Here is a 27,141-nt window from a genome sequence, read left to right on the forward strand (position 1 = left end):
GTTTCTCGTCTTTCTTTATTCTTTTAAACTCTAACCAAATCCTCTATAGCCTTCCGTTGGTGGTGTTTTTTCTTTTGCTGGTGTGGGGGGGGGGGGGCCCCCCCCGATAAATATCAAGGCGCACTGGCTGATTTTCCACAAGTTCGCTCATTTTCATAAAGCACTGAAAAGCAATTTTATACAATGGCCTATAGAGATGCCAACGCAGGTAGAGCAAATACAGGAACGCTTTTTATGACCTCGAGCTTGCGTCCCCTTTTATGATTAACTAATCGAGCAAAACCTATAGCTTTTTCTCGACCCCGACCGTGATGATCAATCGTATATCGTATAATGCCATACAAGTGCCGACATCTCGTACTATGGTATTATGAATGCCTTTATTCGTCCCGGTCTTCACTATACATCTCTCCCGTTGTCGTGCATCCTAGCAAACCCAACTCCGCGCCTCGAAATCCGTTTCATGAATATTTTATGCGGCTCCGACTAAGATGTTGTTGACGGGGATGTGAACTGTAGACATACTATTAGTAAAGGACGCTTCTCCTTCGTATGTGGGAGCGAAGCCATACTTAGTTTTATCAAGTAGCCAATTGCGCCCATGACTAGGAAACCAACACCGACGGCCTTGCTGATCTGGATGAACTCGCGCTTGTCGGCTGTGAGATAAAACTGTTAGTATGCTACGTTCTTATTTTATGTCTTCGCTGTTCTGCCTCGGCTTTGCCTTGCTTTGCTTATTCCTCGTATCCGTCTATTCGGCTCACGGTACTCGAGCTCCAGACATAACACGGGGGGGCATATGGGGGTATGGAGCGAGGGATAGACATACGCTTAGTGCATCGCGTCATGAATTGCGTGCCGTCCTTGACGAAGTCCCTGGGGATTTCGAGGAGATCTTGAATGTCCGACATTGTGGATAGATGGTGGAGATGATTGTAAAGTTGCGATCGAGGTAGATGGGTTCGTTTGTAGAAAGACAAGGAAGATGTGTCTTGTCGAGGGAAGAAATTGAATTGTTGGCTTGCTAAGGAAAGGAGCGAGAAGTAATTGAAGGTGCAAGTGAAGTGGTGATGGATTCGGCCAGATTTCCTGGTAAATGTTCAGGTACGTTATCTCCAAATGCGCTAGCGTGGAACCTTGCCGTACCTAGGTAGTTTGCAATCTGGCCTGGCCAGCAAAACATTAAAAGCTCCAGCTGCATGTGTGCACGTGAGTGTTAGGGGTATCCCTCCTGTACATAGGTACATGTATGTATTGTACATGTACCTAACAGTTAACCTTCTTAGGTAATGCTACCTGGGGGCGCAGCTTAGGTTTAGGTAATCAGCCAGAGAACATTAAACGCTAAGCGGGCCAATACCGGTGCTTGCCCGCAGCTTACCCGCAGCCTCATTTAAACCTCTGAATAGTGGGTCACATACCCCCAAAGCTCAGCCCGTTCTACCGATTTAGCGCTAGACCTTCGGGCTTGAACTCCCCTTGTCGCTTGTCGGCGGTTTTTAGTTGTCGAGTCCATCTAAAACCGTTTCCTGTCAGAAAGTGTCAAACTTCCAAGTTCAACAACGCAACGGCAAGCACACATCAATCCCGCTTCATCCCATCAACCACGTATCCGTCAACATTGCATTGCCAGGTGTAGTGTGCCGACTGACTCATTCCTCTATTACCCGACTATGTGTATCTCTAAGTAGCACCTTGCCCAAGCCGCTTACGACGCGTTGCAACTCCTTTCTCTCCTCCCTCCTCCCTCCTCCCTCTTGATTCTCAACTCTCTTGACTACTACTCAACTTAGGTCATTTTATTTATTCTTTCTTTTTTCACCCGCGTTTGATTATTAGGATCGCAAAAGGGCATTACTTATTCCCGGACCGTTCTATTACCGGGTCATAGGACACTTTACGGGGGGATACGTTTTCTACTAATACTTGCATAATATCGAATATCGAGCAATTCATAGGCAAACTTGGGGAAACCGTTCTACATCTTTTTCTACTTCAGATATCGCGCTGCTTGTACTCTACTCTACACAACCATCATTTCTGCAGTCGCGCAACAGTTTCAGACATTTGGGAATAAGGGACCTTGCGCACGCGCTTATTTTCGAGGAAGGCTGCCTAAAGACTGCAAGCACAGAGCTTCGTCTTTGATATTTCCATTTATCCAGGGCCCTATCGTCGTGCAAGGAGGATAGCCTGCTTGAAGGAGCTCAGCTCATAGGAAATATCTATCATAAAGGCTGATAAGTGTACGTATTTGATACCGTGAGAAAATCTCTTTTCCTCTTATTTATTTCTTCTCTTATCTGGTCGAGGATTCAAACATGTATTTCTCGTTGACTGATGATATGGAGTGGAAGACGACAGGCAATTGTATCTACTCTGAATACATCCCCACTTGACAGACATCAGAGCTTCAGAACTACCTTTCTTCTTAGTCTCATTGATATTGCAACGTCCTTTTCAACAACCCTTTTCCGATATGGCGGACGAGGACTTCGAGATTGACGTCTATGGTGACGCGAACGACGCGAACGACGCCAACACCAATGTGGATGTCGATGACTCTAGACTGGATGATTCGAATAATCATGCTTATGAAAACAACTCTTCTATAACTATTGCCAACGGCTCTAATTCCGAATCTACCACACACGCACACAACGACGATTACGACAACGATCAACAAAACATGGATGCCCAAAGTAGTAGCGCAACACCCACCACTTCATATCCGCAAGGCGTCAAGCGCAAGGAGGCATCCGGCAACAGGCCCATCGACCCAGGTGCTACCAGTGCCTTATTGCTCTCGGAACTGCAATGGTGGACTACAGACGATGAAATCCGTGGCTGGATTCGACAAGCTTCCTGCGAGGATGAACTGAAGGATATTACGTTTAGTGAACACAAAGTTAATGGCAAAAGTAAGGGGTATGTAATATCTAGTTATCCGGTAGAGCTAGCGATCCTTTACTGATATCTTCGTTATAGTCAAGCCTATATTGAATTCGCCTCGAAAGAAGCCGCCACCGCTGCTAAGCACCAAGTAGAGCACGCTGCTGCCACTTCCACTCAACCAGGTGGCAAGAAGGTTACAGTCATATATACATCGCATACAAACAATCCATTCAAGACTTTACCAAAGGATGCGCCTGCCCGAGCCAATAAGGATGGGCAAACCCGGGGAGGTTCTAATGTGGGAGGATACAACGACCGCGGCAACTTTAGGGGACGTGGTAACTTTGCTGGCCCCCGTGGAGGATTTAACCGCAACTTCTCAAGCAACATGGGAGGCGGCTTCCATAACAATGTCCCTAGCGGATTCAATAACAATATGGGAGGAGGAAACTTCGGTTTTAACAACATGGGTGGCGGTGGCGGCGGCGGCGGCGGTGGAAACTTCGGCTTCCGGGGTGGAATGATGCCTGGAGGAGGTATGGGCGGAGGAATGCGTGGTGGTGGCATGCGCGGTGGACGAGGTGGAGGTGGAATGAACCCTGGTATGAACGCCGGCATGAACAACGGTATGATGGGCGGAATGGGTGGAATGGGCATGCCTTTAATGGGCTTCCAACAGCCGGCACACTTTAACCCGGCTTTCTTCAGCGGCAACCAGCAACAATCCGACTGGCAGAACCCCCACGGAGCGAAACGGCCGCGCGAAAACTAAAGACAGTATAACTGTCTCAACACTACATTAAATAGCCCTTTCTCACCCAATAGTTAGGGCGACTATTACCTTTTTAGGTCAAGCATCTCGGCACGGGATAGTATTATGGCTTTTGCAGTTACGGAAATAGTTTTCAGGTATTGTAGACAGGGAGGAAATATGGACAGATGAGCAACTAAGTTGCAGGCAGGCAGGCAGGCTGGTAGGCAGAAGGGCCGTCTCGGCTTTCAGGGGATTACGATCAAATTCTCCGGTCAATTAAAAATTTCTAGTTACTAGGGGCTCTTCGTCTTTCATAGGTATGAATCGAGCAAAGGTAGCCTTATAGTGTTACTTATTTTTTTGAGAATGGTAGTTATATAAGTACCTAACCTAGGTACCTAAATTAACTAAGTTAACTCAAGTAACTTTTTTGGATGTCGTGACGGCTTTGCGGTCTGGGCCGAAGAGCCCGAGAAGGTAGGTTGTACGGGTTAAGCATAGAAGGGTCTTATTGGATCAGTGTTAGTGGTAGCTCGAGCATTTCCCCGTAGGCTCATTGGGAGTATTTTGGGAGGTAGAGGGATGGGAGTATAACTTACAGTAAACCCAACATTACCCCAGGTCACAGCGTTCCACGAACCCACATCCAAGGTCCTAGCGTACCCGAGCAGCCAGCACGTAACGCCGACGTGACTTATATCCGCGATCCTGTGGGGCGAGAAAGGTTAGTATTAGTCTAAGGCGTGTTATATGGGAAGGTTATGGTGTGTTTGCTACTCTGCCGCATGGTGGGTATAGAGCTACCAGGGACAAGGATGCTATTCATTACTCAACGTAAAACTTATATTCACCGTCTGCCGCCATATGAAACATGAAAAGAACTGGGGAAACGAACCATAGAGCGATGAGATAGTTACGGACAACCTTGAGCTCGGTAGTGGTATACAGCACAGCTACTCCAAGAAGGAATAGGAGCCCGTATGTGTTTCCTAACTGGAGGGCGATCAGACGCGCGTTATCGTCTCGCGGAGCAAGATGACTGCCATCCAGCGCGTCAATCTGTGAAGCTATGAACCACTCGGGGTCTAAGAAGGGCCCGAGAAAGCCGCCAATACTAACGGGTGACGTTAGTTATCGGTAAAGATGGACGTCTTAATCAAGATATTATAGCTTACAGAGAGATAGGCTCCACGATAGTGAAGACAGTGCGGGGGAACGCCGGTAGTTGCGAGGCCATAGTCCCAGGTACCCTTGATTATATTATAAACTTGCAATAATTAGTTGATATTAATATGTATCTGGCTAGCCTCCAACCAAATTTATTGTGGCGGGTAACGAATAGAGTGTTAGGTATATGTGTATAAGTGATATGTCTGCTTGCGTATACGAGAGTCTACGTATAGTAGCGGGTCAAGCCGTAAACCATGCGATAAGCGTTTGGCTATTAGACTTGATAGATTTGATTTGTGATGGACTTGTGAAGTTAGACCCACGTAAGATGTAGTAAAGAAATATTGATCTCGTATTATTAATCTCGCAGGCACGCTTCCTTCTAGAAGGGAAAAAGGATGGTGAGGTTGAAACAATAAGGATGCGGGTTAGGTATGATGAGTAAGTCGAACGATTATGGTAACGATTATGATAACGATTATGGTAACGATTATGGTAACGATTATGGTGTCAAGGTACGTAAAAGTACCGAACCAAACCGGCGTAGAACGCGGTGTCAGAATAGGGGAAGGAGCTGCTAGGATAGCGGCGGGATAGAGGCGGGATTGTCCCGATTGGGTCATGATACAGGTACGGAAACTTTAAAGGATCAAACGGCAGCAAGAGGCAAGGTCCAAGGTCCAAGGTCCGTGGACCGCAGACCGCAAGGAAAGAGAAACGCATCAGATAATTCCATTCGCAATTGCAGATTTGAGAAATTCTTGGCATTTTACCCAGCCGAGAAAGGAGGATGATTAATTTGAAATTCACTGCTATGGTTATCTCTAGTGTAACCAGAGCCATCCCTCCTCGTTTCTCTCTTTTTTTTTTCTTTCCCCTTCCACTCTTTTTCATAAATAACTTTTGAGAGAGTTTTTGGTCTTTGCAGGCCCATTGACCCCCAAAAGGTTCCGTCACCCCGAAGGCAGCTATCATCACCCATAACCTAATCGGTTCAGTAAATTGCTGCATTTGTTTTAGTACATAAAGAGGTAGGTAGGTAGGTAGGTAGGTCACTGGTCACTGGTCACTCTACATTAAGGAGGGATCAATGATCAACGATCAATGGTCAAGTCAATTGTCAATGGTTCCAATGGTTCCAATGGTTCCAATGGTGTTTCTTCACGTGAAGCAGCAGCAGTGAGAAGAAGACTGAAAAGAAAACGCAAACGCGGCCAATCCGCACTAATACCTTTTTCTCCCATTTTCCTAGTACATGCAGCCATACTTTTGGTCCTATCAATGATAGGAAAGAAGTTTTCCTTTTTCTCTCTCTCTCTCTCTCTCTTATTTATTTATTATTACTATTGTCATTATTCCCTCCCCTCAAAGTAAAGAAAAAGGGGGCAACGAGAATATGAAGATCCTAGGATCTATTTGATGCTTTATCGGTGATTGATCGTCTACACAACCTTTTTTTTTAATGTTTTTTCTTACCCTTTCTTTTTTTCCTCGAACCATAATCCAAAGCCTTCTTACCCTTTTCGCATCTATCTACCAAGGATAGACAGACACAGACAAGACAGTATCATACATACTGTGCTGAATTCTCGTGGCATTTCTCACTCAGACAGATCAAACAGTAGTGTCCTTGTCCTCACTATTTTCCCTGATCTCTTACGAGTCTCGATTGTTCTTCATTCCCCTTATCGCCTATATCCCACTTCTACTTCTACTTCTACTTTCACTTCTCGCCTTCGCCCGCCTCTCGCCTCCCGCCTCCTCCTCGCTGTGCAAACAAAGAGTCCGTCCGAGACCCTTTTTTTCTCTCCCAATGCCCTTCCCTTGCCATCTCCCATCGACCCACGATGGCTACTATCGAGCCGCGACTCATTCATCTGCTGAACGAATCAACTGCTACACCACGGCCTCACCATGCTGAGCTCCCACCCATCAAAGTCCTTCCTCTCCCCAAGGCGTCCAGCCGCCTTCATCCTATCGGGCCCGATGCCAGTCAGAGACCCGAAGTGCCGGACACAAATCTAGGTCAATTAGCTTCGCAGTCTATGCCCTCGTTGCATTCGATCGTAGACGAGGCTGTCGTCACGAATGCCTCCTTAAGGGCCGACATTAGTCAACCATCAGATCGAGCATTACTAAGTCATATATCGTCCCAGGATCTGCGCATGATACTAGATGACACGCCAGATAGCACCGAAGACCTTGGAAAGAAGAGACGACCGGTAAAGGAAGACTTCGTGCAGCTACCGCAACCGCTCAAGAAACAGAAAGCGGCTACTCAGCAGCATATGTTTCCACCAATCATAGTAGGATTGCTCGAGCCGCCATCGGATGCTTCTCTTTTCCCGCCAATTTCTTCCGGGTCGTTCGATAATCGTCCGCATTCCGAGCCCCCTCAAGCTCTCAGCATTACAAAGCCGCCCGAAACATCAGAACCGGTTGAAGAGAAGACGAATCCCAGCCCTCCGCCCGAGCCCGAACGAACGCCAACGGGGAAGGTTAAGCGACGGGCCGCTAAGCCGCGACGAAAATGGTCAGAAGAAGAGACCAATCATTTATTGCTTGGTGTGAGCAAGCATGGTGTTGGAAGATGGACAGACATTTTGGAAGACCCCGATTACAGATTCAATGACCGGACTGCGGGTGATCTAAAAGACAGATTTCGGACTTGCTGCCCCGAAGAGCTCCGAGCAAGCCCGTCAGCTAGAGGCGACATATCCCGAGAGAAGCAGCCCGGTGTAAAGGCTAAGGGGAAGCCGACGAAGGGTCTCATGTCCGAAAATATTCTGAACGAGACAGAAGAAGAGATTGAAGTCGAGCAGACGCAATCGGTCCAGAACGATTCTGATCCTACGCCCCAGAGACAACGAAAAAGTAGGGCGCATCGCAAGAAAATGGAAGATTTGGTGGAGTTAGGCATAAAAGGGCCTTTCAAAAAGTCGCATCGGAGAGAGCGACGTCCATTCTCTGAGCAGGATGATAGAGAGATATTGGAAGGGTTTGAGCTATATGGGCCGCAGTGGACCAAGATCCAGAGGGATCCAAGATTTAACCTGTCGAGTAGGCAGCCGACCGACCTACGAGATCGGTTACGAAATAAGTACCCCGAGAAGTTCGCAGGTACAGAAAAGACGGCCATGCAAGTTAGAGAGCCCGGGCAGCCAGGACGAGGCAACAACCTATTAGAGCCTTCTGTCAATATGGCAATCGATAATTCACTACATGTTTCTAAGTCGGCTTTGCTCGAACCCCAACTCAACCGAACCAACTCGAAGGAAGATATGCCAAAGTGGCCGTTGCCTTCCAGTTTCATTGAAACGGGAGATTCGTCTCAACAACCTCATCATAGCCTTTACTGGAATGAAAGCTCAGGACCCGGATTTGGGTCTGGTAGTATGGGAGAAATGGACATATCACGTCTCCTCCTCGATGACACGCAGGTTACAAGTGAGCCGCCTTCGGAGAGACGTGGTCCAGGATGAAATCACCTAGTCACGTCGAAGGATCTATCAAAACACAAAGTAGTGAATACCTTTGAAAGGGAACTAAGAAATTGTGACGATTGGCACATGGCTAAGACTAGCACTCTACCTAGAGACCGGGGGGATAAACTACAAGGTAGCCCGAGGTATGAAGGATGGGTTTTTAGTCGATGTTGCCAGAACTCGGCCCGGAATGGAGTCGAAATTACGCAGGAAAATCTAGCTGATTTTATGCTTCATTGAGCATAAAGGTCCTGTCGTTACAGAACATACAATACGGGTGTATCACTGGCTAAGGTGCGAATGGGACGAATATGATACATACCGTGGGACGGAAAATGGAAGGAAAGCGGGCTTATGACAATGACTGGTGACTTTATAGTCACAACAAAATAACTCTAAATTTATTAACGAATCTGTGTTGACCGATCCTATATTCGCAGTAAGACGAAGGAAGAGTTTTAGGGGCTTCGAGTCGTTTACCTGGGCTCGAATGTATGTACTCGAATGTATGTACGTTCTGATATGTGAGGATTAATCCATGGTGATCAAAATGCATTATGAGAGCCTGGTTTATGTATATTTGGCCAATCTCCTTGAGATGCTCATATTAGTTAAGTGTGTTGGCAGTATGTTAAAAAATACGCTCATGTTGCTTTGCTTTGTGGTCCAGAATTGACGATGAAGGTACGTACCCCCCAGCAGATCTTGTGGAACAACATTGAAGTGCCAAGATATTGAGGTCCTGCAGCTGCCCGTGCACAGACCACCTAACACCTAACGCCTAACACCTAAATGGCCCCACATCACACTAGGGCACAAACCTGCCTTTTCTCGCTTCCCGAAAAGGATTTGGAACTAAGCACATCCAATTCAACTTTTTCTCAAGTCGCAATTGACAATCCTCCACACGAATCTGCCACTTCACGATAACTCCAATACCCATCGTTGAACAGTCAAAATGGCCCGTGGACCGTAAGTATATTCCCTCTTAATCCAGTACTCACTTCAATCGTATTTGAATCGTATTTGAGGGAAAGATGTGTCTGCTTAAGAAGTTCTCACAACTCTCGAAACGCGCATCTCCACGTCGAATTTCCCACCGCTGAAATCTTACACGACATGTACTAATTATATTTCAACTTGCAGTAAGAAGCATCAGAAGCGCCTGAGCGCCCCCTCCCACTGGCTTCTCGACAAGCTTTCGGGTGTCTACGCCCCTAAGCCGTCGGCCGGTCCTCACAAGCAGCGCGACTGCATGCCCCTCATCATCTTCATCCGCAACCGTTTGAAGTATGCCTTGAACTACCGCGAGACCAAGGCCATCCTCATGCAGCGCCTGGTCAAGGTTGACGGCAAGGTCCGCACCGACACCACCTACCCTGCCGGCTTCATGGACGTCATCACCCTCGAGAAGACTGGCGAGAACTTCCGACTCATCTACGACACCAAGGGCCGATACACCATCCACCGAATCCAGACCGAGGAGGCCGAGTACAAGCTCGGCAAGGTCAAGCGAGTGCAACTTGGCAAGGGCGGAATCCCATTCTTGGTCACGCACGATGCGAGAACGTGAGTTCTGTCAGACATCATTCAGCCGTTGGATCAAGCTTTGGTTGAACCACCTTTTCCCATCTTGTGATAAGATCGAGCTTCGAACTAATGGCTGGTATGTCCCCCTTTGCTCCGCGCATGCTAATAAGTCTTTTTTATAGCATCCGCTACCCTGACCCTTCTATCAAGGTCAACGACACCGTCAAGATCAACCTCGCCACTGGCAAGATTGAGGACTTCATCAAGTTCGACACTGGCGCCATTGCCATGGCTACTGGTGGTCGCAACATGGGTCGTGTCGGTGTCATTACCCACCGTGAGCGTCACGATGGAGGTTTCAACATCGTCCACATCAAGGACGCCATTGACAACACCTTCGCTACCCGTGAGAACAACGTCTTCGTCATCGGCGCCGAGAAGCCCTGGATCTCTCTGCCCAAGGGTAAGGGTGTCAAGCTCACCATTGCGGAGGAGCGTGACCGCCGCCGAGCCCACGCTCTGGCCGGCCACTAAATGGTCTTCTTTCGGTAAAACAACAAAACGGGATCTGGCAGAGGGTTGACTTTTTTCACAACGCATGGGAACTGGAGTCTGTGGCATATCCGATTCAATCTTACCAAACGAGTAAGATTCGTGGTTTACCTAGGTCAATGATAATGAAAATTAATTGACCCCTGATCCCGCCTCTAGTTCAGGCAGTTATGTATCTGATCTTCCAGATTGTGCATGCTAGTATTTTTGTGTCTCTTGTTGATATGCGTGGTTGTAGCCTTGCCTACATGCCCTCACCCCCCCCCATAACCCTAATATCGTCCCTATCGAGCCAATTTCAACAAGGAAAGACCAGGAATGTCGCGTGAATTTGCCGCATTCGAAGATTCTTCTCTCTTACTACCTATGCTAGCCGGTGATAGTAGAACAAGTCAGTCTAGCATTAATTTTCAGACAGTATAATCCTCTGCATGATCGTGCTTAACGCGCAACATGTAAACAAAATCTTACACCCATCAATCCCCTCTATTCCGTCTTTCCCAAAGCCATCATCCTTGTTCTAGTTCACCGCCTGTTCTATTGTAAAAATTTCCATTCTGTAGACTATCTAACATGCAGTGCCCGATCTGCCGTGTGCTTCGTAGTATTTAGGGGTGGGCAAATGAAACTGTGGCGGCCTAGGCTAGAGGGTTAGAAGACAGTATCTGGGTTCCCGAAGAAGATCAAAGGCTAGGGCATGGTAATGAGACGCTCTAGACTGTACCATACAGTCTGTATGTAGGACTTTGTTGAAGAGGGTTGATGTCATCTCGGTTCGATATTGGGTTCTGCTTTCCCAGGGAGGGGGGTCCAAAAGGTTGTCTGAAACTACACTATCTAGAAGGTAGATGTCTAAATGCTGAGAAGATGGCGGTCTAGAAAGCAAGTCCAGGGGGGCTGGCTTGTTAGCTATGTTGGTCTAGGTGGTGAACCTGCCCTGGAAGAATTATATATTTGCTTGAAGGCTCGACTAGCACGTAAGCGCGAGAGTGTTTCGGGCAAATGACTACGGCGTTCCGAAGCAGAATATAATGTAGGCCGATTGGCCGTCGCGTAGGCGTCGGGGACAAAATCTCGAAGCTATCGCTGAAACATATTAAGTCCGTTACTAGGGTATAATTATTCTAGTATGGAGCGGTAAGCGATGATGGTACAAAGCCATGACTATCCGGTGCATACTCGGGGTTTATTGGACGAGCCTTGCTCTATACCTCAGACACGGCCGGTGAGGTGGCTTACATAGGTGGCTTCATTATGTTGCGATACAATATGGCAGAGATGCTTGCTATGCAGTGCCTAGTACCAAAACATGGCTATGGAGGCGTCCCTAGTCTTCCACCGATAACTACAGACTTTTGTTGAGGCTCGGATAGTATTAAATGGTAGAGATGCATACTCGCTAAACTATTTAAGAGCACGATTTGCCAACCTGGATTGTATCTGCTTGGGAGTATTCGGATCTAGCTTGAGGACGAAGCCAGTTATATGTCTTTTAGCTCTCTTTAGTGAAGATAGCTTCAAACAGCCAGCTAATTTCTTGTTTGAATTATATTCGAATTAGTCTACTTAGAGGTGGTACTGTTAGGTGATAATGCTTGTGCACATTAAGAGATATTTTCTTACCTACCTAGGTAGCTTAGGACTTGTCAACGCCATGGGTGAGAGAGACCTCTCACACTAGATATCTCCAAGTGTGTAAGTCCCAAGGAATCACCTCTTTACGCAAAGATCAGTTCGAATTATCCACTTTTCTCCTGCTGTTACTTCTCGACCTTCGTGCTTTAAACGGGGTTAGCTTTTATAGAACAAGAAAGGCACCGTTTAGCATACCAGTAAACAGTCATCGCCATGTTTGTGAAGTAAAAGTAACCCCGTTTCAGGGGCAATGGCAATTTCTTCTTTTGGTGATTTGCGATCTCGAGGATAGAAAACAGTTTCTCCGCCAGTACAGCCTTCAGCTACCGAGGTCAGATACAGCAATAGTGTCCAAGTCGTTTTGGTGTTGATGGTGTTAGATGGCTCTTCAGGATGTTGTAGAGTCACTAGATTTGAATCATCGTCTGTAATTATAGATTAGTAAATATGATCCTCATGCATATTGAAATAGTTTTAGCTGAGTAGGGTCCGTGAGCAACAATAATGCAAGAAACTTTTGGCCATGATCCCGATACCGCCGTCAACCTATGCCGGGGCTAGATGATGCATCAAGGTGGCGATAAGGGGCAAACGAGATGTAAAGGATCGGATATGAACCCTTGCTATTTGGAGAAGGAAATGCAGAGAGTTTGCTACAGAATGGACCCCGCTTCTTGGACTAAATAACCTTTCTTTGCATAAGTCTGCAGTCACTTGACGAACGTGGCTGTATAGAAAAATCTAAGACAGATGATGTAAAAGGTACATACAATGGCAATCAAAATATTGCCCTTTAGAATATCGATATACTCGGATGTTGGGATTTAACCCCACCGCGTCACCGCCCCTATGTGTATTCGTTAGTTGAGAAAGGCGTTTGGAGCCGTCGAAGTGGTTAGTATTGTTGCTGGTGAGGCGAAAACTCTACTAACCATAGATGCTTATAAGACTCATCTAGCAAGGTATCCTTCAATCCTGTTTCAAGCCATAGTTTCTCTGCGAAGTGGTTATCATCAACTTGGAACCTATCGTTCACCCTTACTGCCTCGCCACGCTTTGGGCGGCCAGGGGTAGTCGTCAAGGGCAGCGTCTTGAGAAAATTGACATAGTCTCGACAAAGGCTCTTTGGCCAGAAGTTTCGCAGTAGGATTATCTTGTCCTCCAATCCCTCGGAAGGGGCTTCCGGGTAGAGTTGCACAACAGGTAGAGGCGGCTTAAACGGTGGCCAACCCGGTGATCTGGCCGCAGCTGTCGTTGAAGGATTTGAAGATTGAGTTTTCTTGGATGACTTATCTTTCCCCATTATATTAACCTAGGTACTAAGTATTTTAGGTTTCTAATGTTCCGGAGATTGGACGGTAAGGGAACTCTCTAAATATTGATATTCATAAGACACATGTAGGTCAAGGTGTATGTAGTGAAGGTGAAGATACATACCTATGTAAATCCGAATATGGTACGGAATATAAGTGGAGGCCAAACCCAAATCCAACGGGTCGGAACCTCCCGTATTTTATGTAGATCGATCTTATCTAGGCCAATCAGCCGCACTTACATACATAGGTACATAACCTGGGTGGCTCCACTTTATAGATGTACTCAATGTACCTATGTACTGTGGGAGCTCACGTGTTTTCGACCTTATGCGGGTAGCCGAACTGCTGTACATACATGTACCTAGGTACCTAGGTAAGCGCTTACATGATGGATACCTCATATACGTTATACCATATCACATAGCGTTTGTTTTCTTTTCTTCTTTCCTCTAGTAGTACTCACCTACCTTTATCTATATGATACAACTTACAATTAATGTACCTAAGCTTAGGTGGTTTGCTTCACTCAGCCATAAAAGCAACAGCCTATCAAGAAGGGTATCGTTCAATAATTGGCATACGGTATTCTCTCACCGCCCCATTTCCGGGAACTTTTCTCCGGCAGCGCAGTGAAAGAAGCACAAATCTGTCGAGTTGCAGATACTAGTAACAATAATATCAGTCTGAGGCTTGCTTACACGAGAATTATGGACGATAGTGATCCCGGCGTCCAGATCTAATCAATACGCCGCAACATTATTCTCACCCGATTTTTGCGATGACTGTCTTGCTTTTTCCTGTTCCCCACGAGCTGAACGCGAGACTATGATGGCGTATCCAGTCGTTCGCTAACGATTCTTCGGGTTGCCGTAGAACCGGCGGTGTTCCCATACAAACATATATAATTCATAGCACAATTCTATCACGGCCTCTGTGTATAAGAGCATCATAACTTCTCGTATTGCGACATAACATGTTCTTCAGGAGGTCATCTTATACGGATTATTCTTGAAGTTATACCATTATCACTCAAGCTGAACGATGAGTAGATTCGCAGCATACTGTGACTGGATCACTACTGCTCGAAAATGTCTGGACGGTGAACAGCCTCCACTGCACATAGCAAGATTCTACGTTCGGGAAGAATCGGTTTGGTTTCCTCTTGTCGGGGTGGAGCCTTCCAACCGCGTCGCTCAGTTTTACGAAGAATTAGTCACTGAGGTCGAGCAATCTAGACTGAGAGATGGGCGAAAGAAGCTATACCGGCGATTCGTAAATAGGGTCATTGCTGCCCACGCCACTGTTGAAGATATACGAGTACCGCTTGGGACTGTTTCGACGCTTCGACACCCCCTGGCTCACTTAGATATAGCGTTAAACCGGATGACGGATTTAATAGAATACGACAACGAGCATCCAATTCATTGGTCCGAAGTGTTCCCGATAGAAAATGCTAAGAGTCAATTGTCGCCAAGTGAGCTTTGGCTTCACTTCAAGCTGGAGAGCATTCGGCCTTGTCTCGTCTTCCTGGTGCGGCTCTTGGGGCTGGTCCTTCCGAAGTATTCGGACATGTGGCGTGAATGCGACAAGAGCCTGACGAGTAAAGAATGGATAATTCAGTTCATTCTCGATTCACCGAGAGCTCCGAAGGAGTCAACATCTACACCACATCTAGGAATTGACCTGTCATCTCAGGCTAAGACTAGGTAGCTTGCATGATATACAATTGTGCGGCTCGGCTTTGGTGAGACATCCAAGAGTTCAGCCCGTCTAAATATGGGTAGTTCTCTGCATGATGATAGATATATGAACTAATCCGTGTTGTAGAAGGAAAAGGAAAGAAACCTGGGTTAAATAGATGTTAGAATGTTGGCATTAATAATTTAAGCTATTTGTAATTATAAGGATTAAATTAATCCTAGGTATGTATATGAATTCGTGGTTAACTAGTTGTGGACCCTGGAGTTTTATGTTTCGGTAACTACCTAGGTTAGGTTAGGTAGGTAGTTAACTGAAAAGCATATCTACCCGAGTTTGTGGATAGCGTTATCCTCTACCCGATTAACAAGACTTATGCTACTATCCCATGTATATAATCCCCACTTACCCCAGATTCGAGTTGGGGAATTCCCTTTGCGAATTCTGGGCTCTTCACCTACACATTTACACATTTACACATTTACTTGCGCACGACATCAAACCCCTCCATCTTCTTCCGAGCCCGTTTTGCAAGGCCCTTCGGTACCCTTGTGATACGCAGGACTGTCACTCTTTAATGTAGAAAAGTTGATGTCTTGATGTCTTGATGTCTTGATATTTTGATACTTATCTTTCCCTAGCGTTTAGATCAGTTTCTCATTCTTTTCTACCGCATACATAACTTCGATATAGATCGCAAAAACTCCAATGTGGTCATTTGGAACTACTATGACAATGGCGAAAGATAGCGATCCTTCGCCAGCTCCTGCCACACAGGCTCAACAACCTACTAAACCTGTTCAGCCTTCACAGCCCCTCCAGCCCCTCCAGCCCCTCCAGAATACGATGCCATATCCCCGGCCTCGACCGCCGATACTATCGCAACGCTCGCTCAAGCAACTAGGCCTCTTCTTCGCCGGCGCGGGCTTTCTTTCGCTCTCGACTCTAATAACAAGACGGGCGGTAGTTAGAAAACAATTGGCGACGATTCCCAAATTTTATCACCAGAGTCATCAACAAGTTAACAAGGTACAATCCGATGGCTCGTTAATAGCTCTCGAGGCTCTAAACCTCGCCACGCTCAATGTCATAGGATTCGGTATTATGATGACAGGTGGCCTATCGTGGGCCTTTGACATCTCGAGCGTCGATGATTTAAGGAGTATGACAAGGGGACATGTTGGACCCTCGGGCGGCCGAACTGACGAAGAGGCTGAACGAGAAATCGAAGAATGGGTAGCGAAGGTCCTGGGGAGGAAAGAAGAAAGAGAAAATACCAAACAACCGCTAGAAAAGGGCGACTAACCGTGCTAAGTAATTAAAGCCGGTGGAGGAAAGGTCTTGGTACGCAACCCATACTTGGGGCTCAACACCAAGAACCAAGAACCAAGAACCAAGAACCAATCTTATATATCTCCGCTCCTCCCGCACGTCGAGACTCGATAAGTTTGCCATTGGCAACTTGCTGATTGGTGATATGCATCAAATATTCACGTACTGAAGCGGGATCCTACTCCAAGCAAGCCACACACGTTAGTTTATCTTCGATACCAGCAATTTTGCCCAGCGGAACGCACTGTGTCTGGAGTCAGGTAGGTATTTGTTCAGCTATAAGTGGCGCTCGCCGATCGATCTGTTCTCTGTCTAACATTTGGCTTCTAATTGTACCCTCTCGTATCTGGACAACATCCTACACAGCCTTCAACTATGAATATCTCCGATCGTATTAGACTATTTTCGTCATGGGGATACTATCTATGAAGTATTTTCCGCTTGGCTCTCAATGACTGTTTCCTCCACGGCTACCTGTTCTGCGGAACGGCTAGAAAATATCGGTTTAGACGGTGTAACACAAGTCCGGCTGTCTTTGAAGCCGTGTCAAGGCTGTACAGGTGTTCGTCATGCGTCCTAACGATGCGCGTTCCGAGTAGTTGCTTATTATATGTCTTACGCTTAGCCCCCTGTCTCGTTCTAGGGTATGGTAGGCACACTTACACCAAGGATACATATATACTGAATTTGCCTGGATGATGGTACCGGCTATGCTTCAGATACGCCTTAGGTATAAAGACAGAGAAACCCGCTCATTCACATAAAATTATCTCAACAAGAAGCTATATTCATCATGGCCATCTATCACATACGTGTCCGGAACTATCATTGGGCCCATCATAATATCATCGTCCAGTCTCCTATTCTCAATCTTGACACTTACGCACCAGCACTAATAGTTCGACCTCTGGAAGGTGTTAATTTAAACGAACCTCGGATCATAAATAACGTCTCTGAACTGAATGACGATATTTTGGAAGACGAGTATCAGGCCGAGGCACATGGCGTATTCATCTCCACGGACCAGCAGAGAACCGGCCACTTCCCCGTCTGGGTGACCGTACATGGTCACGAGTGTGGGAAGAACGAGGTCCATGTTGTTAACTTGACAGCGTTTGAAGCCTCCAGTGTTTCCATAACAGACGTTTGCTGGATTCCCTGCTTGGAAGCTCCTGATGGCAGCTTATATACGGCCATCGGGGCTCCACGGAAAACCTTCAGAACGACACAGGTTCTAGCTATCATCCAGCAATTAGGGAAACCCAGAGAGGCCAGATTAGTTCTTGTCGACCCGGGTCAGCTCGATAGCTACAAGAAGATTGGTGACGACCAAAAAAAGAACATATTTGATATTCAACATACAGCCGTCCGAACGAATTCTAGGCCTTCGGAACCCCTTCTAGACGCTTACCGCGTATTTGCTTCTCCCTATAGACATGACTATGGCCGACTTACATTAGCGGAAATTATAGAAGAAGATCTTGAGATTCCTCGATCCTCTAATTCCGACTGCAGCTCTCAAGGTCTATCGGATAGCTCGGATGACGATGATTCTCTTTATGCCAAACCTAGATACGTTTCAATAGTAGACGCCAAAACTGTAGGTGCCCCTAGCCATTGGTTGTCATCTCACGACGCAAGTAGCATGTGCGAGAATATTGACATATCTAGCAGCGTCCGTATAACTGCGATTGTAAATACGCTGATCTGTTCCCTACGTGTTTCAACCCGCGCCCGAGCCACCGGCATCGTACAGATGACGAGTGCTTTCTCGGATCAAGCCACATCAAGCACTGTATATTCACGGACCACCGACCAGATTGCATCATCTCCGGCTCAAAGGAGATCCATGAACACTGCATCCCCGCTCCTCCGTGGGAGGTACATCAACCCGACTCGGAGGGATCCTTCGAGGAATCTTATAGCGCGGGCGCCGACATGCCGTTCGAAGAGGGGGAAACGGATATAAGCGATGCTCTTAGCCCTACGGATTCCGAATCGACCGCCACCGACTTACTATTCATGGATTTCTAGGTTTATATTGCATTCAATATGCAATTCGCTAGATACGGCATTCTAACTACGTGTTCTTATACACGCAACGAAGCTGCGAATGGTATACGGGCACATGGATAAAGCGAAGGTGTTACTGTAGCATAGCATTTTTTTTCTTGAGGAGGTTAACGCTGCCCTGTTCTGGTAAATCACAATATAAATATCAAAGATATCTCCTTTTTCACCTAGGTACCTAACCTACCCACCTATTCTACCAAGTCTATGTATTAGCTGTCCCATGGCATTATGTATTGAGCTACGGCGTAACAAAGAGCTGATATCCCCATATTATGCCTCCACCGCCATCTCCACTTAGACACCCCTTCGCTAACCAGGCACTTGGGTATTAGTTATTTCTGCATCCATCCCACTTCTTCGCTCCAAGTTCCGAACAAACATATACCAACTCTGCGTGTATGCATTCCCGTCACGTGATGGAGGTATTCTTCTTCCATTTCTTCGCGGTCGGATGGTGTAGTTGGTTATCACGTCAGTCTAACACACTGAAGGTCCCCAGTTCGAGCCTGGGTTCGATCATTTCTTTTGTGATTTTCTCGGATTTTTTCAAGCACATTTTTATTTAGTTTTTATTTTTTAGATCATACATTCTATATGTGCACCTAGGTACTTAGAGCAGTGGGTTGAATTGTTCAGTAGTCTAATTAATTCCTGCGCCGACATGTTTCCACGGCCGCAAATGTGTATCCTAATAGTAACTTACATGTTACATGAAAAGAAAGCATTGCTTCATACTATAGCTATGACATGATACACTCAGAATAGGTATCTAATGTAAAGAATACAAGTGTATGCAATGGGTTGGGGTTTGCGGTGATGCTGATATCCTCTAATGCCACCTACGTCCCAACTCAGGGACTCTAGCGCAAATCGCTCGGCTCTCCTTTTGTTCTATCACTGGCTATGATTAAAAACATCATGAATATTTCGCATGAACGTACGGCGCTCTATCATATAGCGTTCTCCTCCGCACGCCCCCTTATTCGCGCTTCTAGTCCCTCGCCGTTTTCGAAGCTTCCTCTTCGGCCCCAGTTTCGGGGCTGGTGTTTAAGAAACGCGCCGACGGCACCCAAATATCCCTCGTGCCGCAAGAAGTACGGCTGCTTCTGGCCTTTACTCCAGAATTTGATAGCATAGCTCAGCGTGTTCATAGTTTGCGGGTGACCGCGGATGAAAGATCCGCCAAAGTATATGCGCGACAGGTCATGTACTTGCGACTGCAGGTATGCGATCTGCCCGATATTATTACTGATAGCGTATAACAAGGATCGCGAAATATCAGCGCTAGAGAAACGTGACAGCGCCAATTCGCTTGCTCGAGAGGATGTAGGACGCTGTTGTTGTGTTTGCGAACAGCTTGTTGTGGAAGAATTCTGTTCTGAGCTCTTCTGCTGCTGTTGTCGGTTTTGGTCGTCGCCGTTTGAAAGACCACCCATATCCTCTGCCTCATTTTCTGCTTCTCGCTTCATGCGGAAGACTTTACCGAATGAACTGGCGATTGTGGTGCTTTTCAGCCCAATCTTACCATAATCGGTGCCATAGATATCGCCAACTAGCATATCTACTTTGGCGTTGTCGCCGTGCGCGGCCATATCCAGCATCTCGTCGAAAGACTCGGCGGGTGTAAGAAGCGACAGAATTCCCCAAAGGGTACCCCCACCAAGGGACGTGCCGCCTACGCGCTCGTAGGCTCGCGGGCCGGATACCTTAAGGATGCTAACGCCGGACCCTATATTTACGAGCATATACGGGTAAATATTTGCGTTCGGGGAGGCGAAGTGCATGGGATCCGTCTCGGAATATGTGAAGACCTCGCGGGGTATTTCGGTTATAAAGAAATCGAGACCTGTCGCAACGATGCGCATATCAGTTTTCGACACTTTCAGGATCGGCGCACTAAGGACTAACCAATAATTAAACATTCCATCTCATCTTCTCGTAGGACGTCGACACCAAGCCGCTCTCGGATTCTGTCATAGTACTTGTAAGCACCGCCTCCGGTCGCCATTACGCATAATTCACCAGGCTTGGAGCCATTGAGGGCAAGTTGCTTGTCTTGTAGATGTCGCATAAGCTCAATACAGTCGTCGATGCGATCCGTCTCGAAAGATTGGAAATTTAGTCGGCCGCCGGGATCAGTCGAATGCGCTTCGCGGGAGAAATAGACCAGCTTAGCTAGCGAGCCACCGATCTAGATTAAGGAATTGCGCATTTAGCTCGGAGAACTCAATCGCAAACTCTAGGTCTTATATAGAGAAGCATACATCAACAGCGATATGGCTGACAACAGCCGTATGATTAGGAAGGCGGATATCTTTTGTCTCATAATAATTATTACCGCCGGTCCCAGACGAATTGGCGGGAGTGCCGGGCTGTTCAGGTGTATCGACGATGAATGCGCCTTTAACATTGATGCGAACGGAGCCGGGATGTATTATGGTACTATCGATCTCGGCCGTAGTCGTCATGGTGCGCGGTCTTCCAGGAGGCCTTTGCGCCGCATCTATCTTCTCGTCGCTCTCGCCGTCTACAATGGCGGCATCGGCTTGATAGTTGTCTCCAGACATGATTTCTCGTCGTTCTGAGGCGGGGCTATGGGGCAAATGGTGGGGAGAGGGGCAGCAATGTAGAGGATGTAGAGATATGTAAGTGATGATGATGATCAAAGCTTCTGTTGGCTCAGAAGCCCACGAGGAGAAACAAGTTAAGGAGGCATGAATCATGAATTCGGGAATAAACTTAGGAACTTGTTTCGGTAGCTAGCTAGAATTAATATTGATAACATTAAGCGCAAGAGAAAGCGACGAGCGCATTTAAATTAGCGCTTGGAATTGTGTTCAGGATGCCAAAATGTATTGTACCACAGGACGGAGAAAGGGAGTCAGAGCCAAGACAGCCTCAAAGAAGTATGTACGAATTGGTTTGGTGGGGACCGATGAACATGGATTCGCATGGATCAGTAAAAGGGAAAAGACTAAGTTAGGTACCTACCTAGGTTAGGAAAGACGATGTTCAACAAATGTGATTGAACCGTTCTACGTATGCTACCCCACAGTATGTCATGCTTATTTCTTATCGATAGTAATGATAGCGTGGTTTGACCCCCAACAAGACCCTCCCTGCTTCTACGTAAAACCGCAGGCAGTAACCACCCTTTACAGTGTAACACTACAGTGTAACATGCCAACCGTAGGTTAGGTATTTAAGGTAGGTACATACCTACCTACGGATCCTGCCGCTGGGTCTACCCGAGTAGGCCGAGGTAGGTACAATACTACTGCAAACCCAAACATGAAACCGCAGCATACTAGAATAAGCATACCCCTAAGTTCCAACACAGTAAGGCCTAACACACTAAGGTTACATATTTATATCCCCTTAGAAGAACCTCCCAGCAGGCACATTCACAAACACAGCCGTCAGCACGCCAGCACCCAGCAGCCCACCCAGCAGCGCCTGCACAAAAATGACGTCCTGTATCCGCCTCAGCGCCGGCTCCCGGATCCAGACCTCGCAATCAAACACCTTCCGCAGCCGTCCGCGGCGCTCGTACCGCACCACCCACGGCTCGTCCTCGTAGCTGTTGCTAGAGCCAAGCGAGTCGAAGCTGTCGTTGTTATCATGTCCCGTGGCTTCTCTGCTCCGACCGCCTAGATCCGACTCGTCGTCGAAGAGCTCCCACGGCCGCGCGTGGCGGTGGTATAGCCCGTGCAGCACCACCACGCACACCCCCCTGTGTGCTGCGATCAGCGTCGCGATGCCCAGGACCCAGCCGGTGGCAAAGAGCGCGCGCCAGCCTCGCGCTGCAGAACTCAGGGCGAGGATCATGGCGCCTGCTGTAGCGCAGAGAGTGGTGCTGGCCCCTAGGCTTCGGGCGAAGGTTATTCGTGCTGGGTTGCCGTTGCAGATGGTCCAGCGGATGAAGTTTGGGTGCGCTTGGCGTCGGAGCGTGTTCTCTATGCTTCTAGCGATGGCCCGGAACGCTGACGGATGCGTTGTGTATGCGAGAGCTTGGATGGCGCCTTTTTGCTCCCGGCTTGAAAGGTTTAGTTGTCTTCGGGCGCCTTCTGCGATGTAGGTCGCGATCACGCGGTTGATCTCTGCTCTGAAGGGTTGGATGGTGACTAGGTAGGTAGGTAAGGCGTTAGTAGTGATACGTGTGTTAGAGTTGGTACCCAGACACGACTTACATGGTTGTGTAGCACCGGCAGCACTAAAAGCATCCCGGGATTTCGAACGGTAACTAGACGCCTGGGAACCCGATAGAAAGGAAGGGGCTATCTTCGTACTGGGTGTAGAAGGGGGCGTCGAAAAGGGGTCTCTATTTTCCATTACCACATCTACTTTCCCTTTCTCAAAGTCAGTACCCTTGAAAATAGCGACTGCTTTCGGCTCTCTTCTCATTTTCCCCAAAACGTCCTTTTGGATCCTGATGCTTGTCTCATCCTCCATTTCTTGTGTCCATTCTGGAGAGAGCTGCGTATCTACAGTTTCAGCTTCGTTAAACCGCTTTATATAGTCGCGGTACCAAAGGAAGAACTGTAGGTTCTCGGCCGAGTGCTCGATGTGGAGTAGATAGTTCATAAAGTCGCGGACGGTACATGGCTTCGAAATATGCCTGTATTAGTCTACGGGCTGGAGTGGTGTTGATTTGAGGTACACACTGGACAAGTTCCACCGCTCATGATTTGATCAAAGGTGAGGGCTTCGGGAATACTAGATGAAGAGCCTGGGTGGCCTGACTTGAGTGAAGCATCACTACTTTCACTTTCTTGGCTGTTTGATAGGAATTGTTTCTTATCTACATATGCCGGCCGCTGATACCCGAGTGAGAGGGATCCCATATTGAGATAAATATTCGACAATAGCCGGATGTCTTTAAGCTTTTGATACGAAGCTTTATAAAGCTACTATGTATGATTTCTAGCAACGGTTTGTAGGTGCCCGGGATGAGTAAAATAGACGATAGGTATAGGATCTTAGAGCGAATATATTGAGAGTTAGGACCGGGGTCTTCTCTCCTATCTAGACTATAGAGTGGATTGGCCTAATAACCAGCTGATGTCTTACATCTAGGGGCAATTATATCCGAGGGTTAAGGTGCCAACATACAGTCACGAAGCTTGTGGGGAACAGCCAGAAACGACTGCATTAATACCAGGAGCCTATTCTTAGAAGGTCATTTATTTTTCAAGCCGGTAACCAGTAATTAGAACTTAGAAGCTTCTAAGCATATTTTCTCTTGACTACGAGTCAACAGTAAGTTTCTTTGGATTCGTGAACTACTTATAGAGCCTGCCTTACGCTATTGTGATATTGAATTTGAAGGCATTGCTTTAAATAGTTAAGCACGGAGCATGGAGTAGAGCCTCGACGTTTTTTGAGCCAGGCAAGCGCTGGTTTCCCTCATAAAATCTTCCAAAGATCCATGCTTGTCATCTGGCTTAAGGGATACTCTCAAAGACGGAATAGCCACAACTTCTTGAACTCAACTAGCTGTCTAGGCTTCAGTAGGCAGGAAACGTATACCAGTGGCCCGCTCGTTGATTGGACAAGTGGCACTGATGATGATTCAAGACAGCTTGAGCTCGCCGAGGCTAATAATGCCCGCTAAGAAGAAAGCTAGGATTCGGTTAGCTAGCTTAATTGGAGGCTAATAATAAAGCTTTTAAGAGGCTTGGATGAGATAAACAGCTTCACGGACACTTCTTGTGGAGACAGCTGAGAAGTCGAGAAGCTAGGAGCACGGGCGAGAAACCCCTGAGCTGGCCTTACCGTCCCCACAATATGATCGGCGATATAAAATCTACGAGATCGCTACAGGGGTTGTGGTGTTATGTATCGGGTCTTGATCTTGTGCCTCTTAAGCACTGCAAGGTTGCGGCGGTAGTTGACATGTGCTTATAAGTACCTGCTAGGCAAGAAACAGTTCAAGACTCTTTATAGAACAGTAGAATATATATAAATCGTATCGTCTAAATTCATACTCATTTTCTTAGGGGATACGTCTCGATTCTATCCTTAGTAGCGAAGCCATCTTAACATCTATTTTTAGCTTGTATATTTTGTATTGGTACACATTTCTTTTTGTGCAAGGACGTTATTATCACTTCGATATTGGAGGCTAAGTTAGTGTTTACCATAAGATTGGTACGGTTATTAGTAGAAGTGAGCTGTAGCCGTCGGAGCATGATGAATCATGTCTTATATTTAGTTGTTAAAATACTAAGAGACTTTTAGCGAGTCAAGAACTAATACGGGGGAGCTGGTCTGCTGAAGTAGAGATGTGTTAGAACTATGTTTCTAAAAGCGCTTTAGTAATAGATTATTATAAGATGTAGGTAGGTAGTTATAGCAATACGGATATGTCCGGGTAGAGTTGATATGAACTGAGACCTAGGTACCTATTAATTAATAAAGGAGAAAGAGGCCTAATTTATAAGAGAGAAACAGAGGTGGATTTCAAATCCAGCTAGGTATCCTTATAGATAGTTCCTTTTGCTTATTCCATCAGCACGTATAAGCTCGGGTCTAGCTCCGGAAAAGAAATATATACTAAACCCCTTCGCGTCTCCTGTCGTACGATATGTGCATACGCTACTCAGCCCCCAGGGGCCGAAAGGGCTTAAGACATGTGTATCGTTCCTGGATCAATCAAGTGGCTAGGAAGCAAGATTTGGAGCTCTGCCCTGGTTGGAAACCATGCGGCTTGCACTTAGGATACTATGCTAGTGTTTCACGCATACGCGCACTCATCTAGTAAGAAGTATTGTATCGTGGCTTTGTTATTGGTGTTGCTATATCAGACGGCTATTGATTAACCATTAATGAGGGATAGGAGAGGATCATTAATTCTTCCTATCTAATCCCTTTATATGTTTTGCTAATTCTCTCGAGCACCCATAACTTTGGTAACTATCCTGGCTTCATTAGTATTAGAAATCCCCGTATAGACTCCAAACATAGCAATTATAGCAAGTGATAGTTTTGCTATTATACTAATTCTTATAGGTAGCATATTGCTTACACCAAAGTCCCTGATCCATTGATCCTTCAAGCCATACGACAACATCATCTTTTTGAATATACACCACTACTCGGCCAATATGTCCTCTCGAGTTACCAATGCTTCTCGGAGATGGGAACTGTATTCACATCCACACCATCCTTATACCACCTCTCTTCGTGGGTAATCTTGACATCGTTACCGCTCACTAGCAAGCACGCAGCCAAGTTAGCAGACACATACATATATCCGCGAACGCGAAAATGGCAACGGCGAAGAGGCTTTGGGAAATCCAGATAAGAAGCGCAAGGCGCAAGGAACTTACTCTGGCGCTTCCTCATCAAGCCATCGTCGGCAAAAGTCCAATCCTCGAGCCCGTACGTCCGCCACCACTGACCATGCGCGTCGTGCCACTCATACCAGAACTGGACGGCGATCTTGTTGTCCGTAAAAGCGAAAAGCTCCTTGCGGAGCCGGTATCCCTGCTCGCGCTCCCATTTCTTCGTGAGGAAGGCCTCGATTTCGTCTCGGCCCTGCAAGAAGGTGCCTCGGTTTCGCCAGATAGAGTCGGGCGTGTAGGCCAGTTTCACTTTTGCCGGGTCCCTTTCGGAATGGCTGGTTAGTTTTATATTTTCCTTAGTTATGTTATATCTACCATGAGATTGATCCCAGGATCTATCTCCCTAGTTGTCTTTTTCGAGAGAGAAAAGGAGAGAAAAGGGATAAACGTACTTGGTGTTCCAGGCATCTTGAGCAGCCTTCACTTTGACCTGAGCAGTTTCGGCGGTGAAAGGCGGGTACGGAGGCTTTCCCTTATTGTCGCTGGCCATAGTGTTATATTTGCACTTATTTCTTTTGTGCCCTCTAATTTGTTTTTGTTATGAGTGGCTGTTATCAAATTGACGCAGAAGTATAAAAATCTCTTTATTTCTTCTCTCTTATATATATCGATATTTTACTGCTAGACTTAAGCTCCGTCGAATGAAGCAGCGAGTCAAAGATCAGGACCGGAAATGACTACGCGCCGGTGTCTACAGCGCCGGACCCCGCTCGGCCGCTCTCGGGATTCGAGAACGTAAGCATTTGCTATACGTCTAACCTCATCTAACCTCATCTAACCTAAACCATCTATTTTTCCTCGGGGTTCGAAGTTAGGGTGATTAATCGAAGGCATAACTGGTCGATTTGTCCCTCCTTTTCCGCTTCAATTCCCGCGCGGCGAGGCCCGATGGTAAATCAAAAGGTGCGCCGAAAGAAACCGGACATCGGTGTTAACCTAGTGAAGTCAAGCATTCTTTTTGACATTGTACTACGCAAGACTTGACCGGAATTTGGAATCCAGGGGTATGATGTTATAGGTAACATCGGGGATGACTTATTTGAAATACTGTTACTCTGTTAGCTAATATACCTACCTAGGTACCTAGGTACACATGTCATGTCATTGCGCGTTTCCAAGTTACATTTACATATTCTGATTCTGATCGATCAAACCCTAGTTTATACGTAACCAATTCCAAATTTATCAAACTTTTCCCCTTCACATGCCTTCTTTAGCTTGGCAATCAAATAGTCTATGCAAATCCGCTTGCTAGCCCCCCCACCCTGTAAATCCATCCTGAGGTTCCGAAACGTGCAATCCTTAAACGGCCCTTTTCCTAAATGTTGGATAAAGAATGATATGGGCGTTGT

At 46.7% G+C, this 27,141-nt stretch overlaps 12 protein-coding genes and 1 non-coding gene across 13 annotated transcripts; 7 read left to right on the plus strand and 6 right to left on the minus strand.

Moving 5' to 3' along the window:
• Window positions 1-97: 97 nt before the first annotated feature.
• F4813DRAFT_365581 (protein translocase SEC6) lies at window positions 98-1,144 on the minus strand. The gene is made up of 3 exons (XM_049243937.1): window positions 833-1,144; window positions 573-659; window positions 98-513 (listed from the first exon to the last, which is right to left on the minus strand). Exons 1-3 carry the CDS (start codon window positions 912-914, stop codon window positions 473-475), a joined length of 210 nt encoding a protein of 69 aa, XP_049097832.1. The 5' UTR covers window positions 915-1,144; the 3' UTR covers window positions 98-472.
• Window positions 1,145-2,482: 1,338 nt separating this feature from the next.
• F4813DRAFT_391150 (uncharacterized protein) lies at window positions 2,483-3,670 on the plus strand (the record flags this gene model as incomplete). Its single annotated transcript, XM_049247124.1, has 2 exons — window positions 2,483-2,931; window positions 2,992-3,670. The coding sequence occupies 2 exons, from the start codon at window positions 2,483-2,485 to the stop codon at window positions 3,668-3,670; spliced, it is 1,128 nt and encodes a 375-aa protein (XP_049097833.1).
• A 399-nt stretch (window positions 3,671-4,069) lies between these two features.
• F4813DRAFT_391151 (uncharacterized protein) lies at window positions 4,070-4,889 on the minus strand (the record flags this gene model as incomplete). Its single annotated transcript, XM_049247125.1, has 4 exons — window positions 4,070-4,159; window positions 4,252-4,360; window positions 4,548-4,766; window positions 4,828-4,889. 4 exons carry the CDS (start codon window positions 4,887-4,889, stop codon window positions 4,070-4,072), a joined length of 480 nt encoding a protein of 159 aa, XP_049097834.1.
• Window positions 4,890-6,237: 1,348 nt separating this feature from the next.
• F4813DRAFT_147406 (uncharacterized protein) lies at window positions 6,238-8,495 on the plus strand. The gene has a single exon (XM_049238914.1). The coding sequence runs from the start codon at window positions 6,670-6,672 to the stop codon at window positions 8,302-8,304; it is 1,635 nt and encodes a 544-aa protein (XP_049097835.1). The 5' UTR covers window positions 6,238-6,669; the 3' UTR covers window positions 8,305-8,495.
• A 683-nt stretch (window positions 8,496-9,178) lies between these two features.
• F4813DRAFT_365589 (ribosomal family S4e-domain-containing protein) lies at window positions 9,179-10,606 on the plus strand. Its single transcript, XM_049243938.1, has 3 exons — window positions 9,179-9,279; window positions 9,454-9,876; window positions 10,020-10,606. Exons 1-3 carry the CDS (start codon window positions 9,266-9,268, stop codon window positions 10,369-10,371), a joined length of 789 nt encoding a protein of 262 aa, XP_049097836.1. The 5' UTR covers window positions 9,179-9,265; the 3' UTR covers window positions 10,372-10,606.
• A 1,493-nt stretch (window positions 10,607-12,099) lies between these two features.
• F4813DRAFT_391154 (uncharacterized protein) lies at window positions 12,100-13,327 on the minus strand (the record flags this gene model as incomplete). The annotated part of the gene is made up of 4 exons (XM_049247126.1): window positions 12,100-12,168; window positions 12,220-12,449; window positions 12,795-12,871; window positions 12,957-13,327. The coding sequence occupies 4 exons, from the start codon at window positions 13,325-13,327 to the stop codon at window positions 12,100-12,102; spliced, it is 747 nt and encodes a 248-aa protein (XP_049097837.1).
• A 467-nt stretch (window positions 13,328-13,794) lies between these two features.
• On the plus strand, window positions 13,795-15,441 carry F4813DRAFT_365605 (uncharacterized protein). The gene is made up of 2 exons (XM_049243939.1): window positions 13,795-15,084; window positions 15,168-15,441. The coding sequence occupies exon 1, from the start codon at window positions 14,382-14,384 to the stop codon at window positions 15,048-15,050; it is 669 nt and encodes a 222-aa protein (XP_049097838.1). The 5' UTR covers window positions 13,795-14,381; the 3' UTR covers window positions 15,051-15,084; window positions 15,168-15,441.
• A 17-nt stretch (window positions 15,442-15,458) lies between these two features.
• On the plus strand, window positions 15,459-16,753 carry F4813DRAFT_147499 (uncharacterized protein). Its single transcript, XM_049238915.1, has 2 exons — window positions 15,459-15,617; window positions 15,680-16,753. The coding sequence occupies exon 2, from the start codon at window positions 15,747-15,749 to the stop codon at window positions 16,341-16,343; it is 597 nt and encodes a 198-aa protein (XP_049097839.1). The 5' UTR covers window positions 15,459-15,617; window positions 15,680-15,746; the 3' UTR covers window positions 16,344-16,753.
• A 410-nt stretch (window positions 16,754-17,163) lies between these two features.
• On the plus strand, window positions 17,164-18,404 carry F4813DRAFT_391157 (uncharacterized protein; the record flags this gene model as incomplete). The annotated part of the gene is made up of 2 exons (XM_049247127.1): window positions 17,164-17,970; window positions 18,045-18,404. The coding sequence occupies 2 exons, from the start codon at window positions 17,164-17,166 to the stop codon at window positions 18,402-18,404; spliced, it is 1,167 nt and encodes a 388-aa protein (XP_049097840.1).
• Window positions 18,405-18,888: 484 nt separating this feature from the next.
• F4813DRAFT_t100 lies at window positions 18,889-18,962 on the plus strand. The gene has a single exon. It is a non-coding gene; the product is annotated as a tRNA-Val (tRNA).
• Window positions 18,963-19,005: 43 nt separating this feature from the next.
• Window positions 19,006-21,507, minus strand: F4813DRAFT_365607 (fumble-domain-containing protein). The gene is made up of 3 exons (XM_049243940.1): window positions 20,708-21,507; window positions 20,352-20,634; window positions 19,006-20,289 (listed from the first exon to the last, which is right to left on the minus strand). Exons 1-3 carry the CDS (start codon window positions 21,164-21,166, stop codon window positions 19,394-19,396), a joined length of 1,638 nt encoding a protein of 545 aa, XP_049097841.1. The 5' UTR covers window positions 21,167-21,507; the 3' UTR covers window positions 19,006-19,393.
• Window positions 21,508-21,625: 118 nt separating this feature from the next.
• On the minus strand, window positions 21,626-23,665 carry F4813DRAFT_365610 (uncharacterized protein). The gene has a single exon (XM_049243941.1). The coding sequence runs from the start codon at window positions 23,025-23,027 to the stop codon at window positions 21,822-21,824; it is 1,206 nt and encodes a 401-aa protein (XP_049097842.1). The 5' UTR covers window positions 23,028-23,665; the 3' UTR covers window positions 21,626-21,821.
• Window positions 23,666-25,216: 1,551 nt separating this feature from the next.
• Window positions 25,217-26,934, minus strand: F4813DRAFT_365614 (DUF1348-domain-containing protein). The gene is made up of 3 exons (XM_049243942.1): window positions 26,182-26,934; window positions 25,775-26,052; window positions 25,217-25,657 (listed from the first exon to the last, which is right to left on the minus strand). The coding sequence occupies exons 1-3, from the start codon at window positions 26,277-26,279 to the stop codon at window positions 25,563-25,565; spliced, it is 471 nt and encodes a 156-aa protein (XP_049097843.1). The 5' UTR covers window positions 26,280-26,934; the 3' UTR covers window positions 25,217-25,562.
• Window positions 26,935-27,141: the final 207 nt, after the last annotated feature.

This window comes from Daldinia decipiens (assembly GCF_022478715.1).
Source record: "Daldinia decipiens strain CBS 113046 unplaced genomic scaffold F4813scaffold_26, whole genome shotgun sequence".
Classification (NCBI taxonomy): domain Eukaryota; kingdom Fungi; phylum Ascomycota; class Sordariomycetes; order Xylariales; family Hypoxylaceae; genus Daldinia; species Daldinia decipiens.

Bases quoted from the DNA above. Each gene is read 5' to 3' on its own strand.
- F4813DRAFT_365610 (XM_049243941.1), bottom strand. From the start codon at position 23,027: ATGAACTATCTACTCCACATCGAGCACTCGGCCGAGAACCTACAGTTC.
- F4813DRAFT_365581 (XM_049243937.1), bottom strand. From the start codon at position 914: ATGTCGGACATTCAAGATCTCCTCGAAATCCCCAGGGACTTCGTCAAG. The intron at 660-832 runs GTATGTCTATCC...TTTATCTCACAG, and splicing joins CATGACGCGATGCACTAAGC to CCGACAAGCGCGAGTTCATC. The intron at 514-572 runs GTATGGCTTCGC...GTATGTCTACAG, and splicing joins TGGCTACTTGATAAAACTAA to TTCACATCCCCGTCAACAAC.
- F4813DRAFT_365607 (XM_049243940.1), bottom strand. From the start codon at position 21,166: ATGATTCATGCCTCCTTAACTTGTTTCTCCTCGTGGGCTTCTGAGCCA. The intron at 20,635-20,707 runs GTATGCTTCTCT...TCCTTAATCTAG, and splicing joins TCAGCCATATCGCTGTTGAT to ATCGGTGGCTCGCTAGCTAA. The intron at 20,290-20,351 runs GTTAGTCCTTAG...TCGTTGCGACAG, and splicing joins GATGGAATGTTTAATTATTG to GTCTCGATTTCTTTATAACC.
- F4813DRAFT_147406 (XM_049238914.1), top strand. From the start codon at position 6,670: ATGGCTACTATCGAGCCGCGACTCATTCATCTGCTGAACGAATCAACT.
- F4813DRAFT_365614 (XM_049243942.1), bottom strand. From the start codon at position 26,279: ATGGCCAGCGACAATAAGGGAAAGCCTCCGTACCCGCCTTTCACCGCC. The intron at 26,053-26,181 runs GTACGTTTATCC...CCATTCCGAAAG, and splicing joins CAAGATGCCTGGAACACCAA to GGACCCGGCAAAAGTGAAAC. The intron at 25,658-25,774 runs GTAAGTTCCTTG...CGTGCTTGCTAG, and splicing joins CTTGATGAGGAAGCGCCAGA to TGAGCGGTAACGATGTCAAG.
- F4813DRAFT_365589 (XM_049243938.1), top strand. The intron at 9,877-10,019 runs GTGAGTTCTGTC...TCTTTTTTATAG, and splicing joins GTCACGCACGATGCGAGAAC to CATCCGCTACCCTGACCCTT.
- F4813DRAFT_147499 (XM_049238915.1), top strand. From the start codon at position 15,747: ATGTGGTCATTTGGAACTACTATGACAATGGCGAAAGATAGCGATCCT.
- F4813DRAFT_365605 (XM_049243939.1), top strand. From the start codon at position 14,382: ATGAGTAGATTCGCAGCATACTGTGACTGGATCACTACTGCTCGAAAA.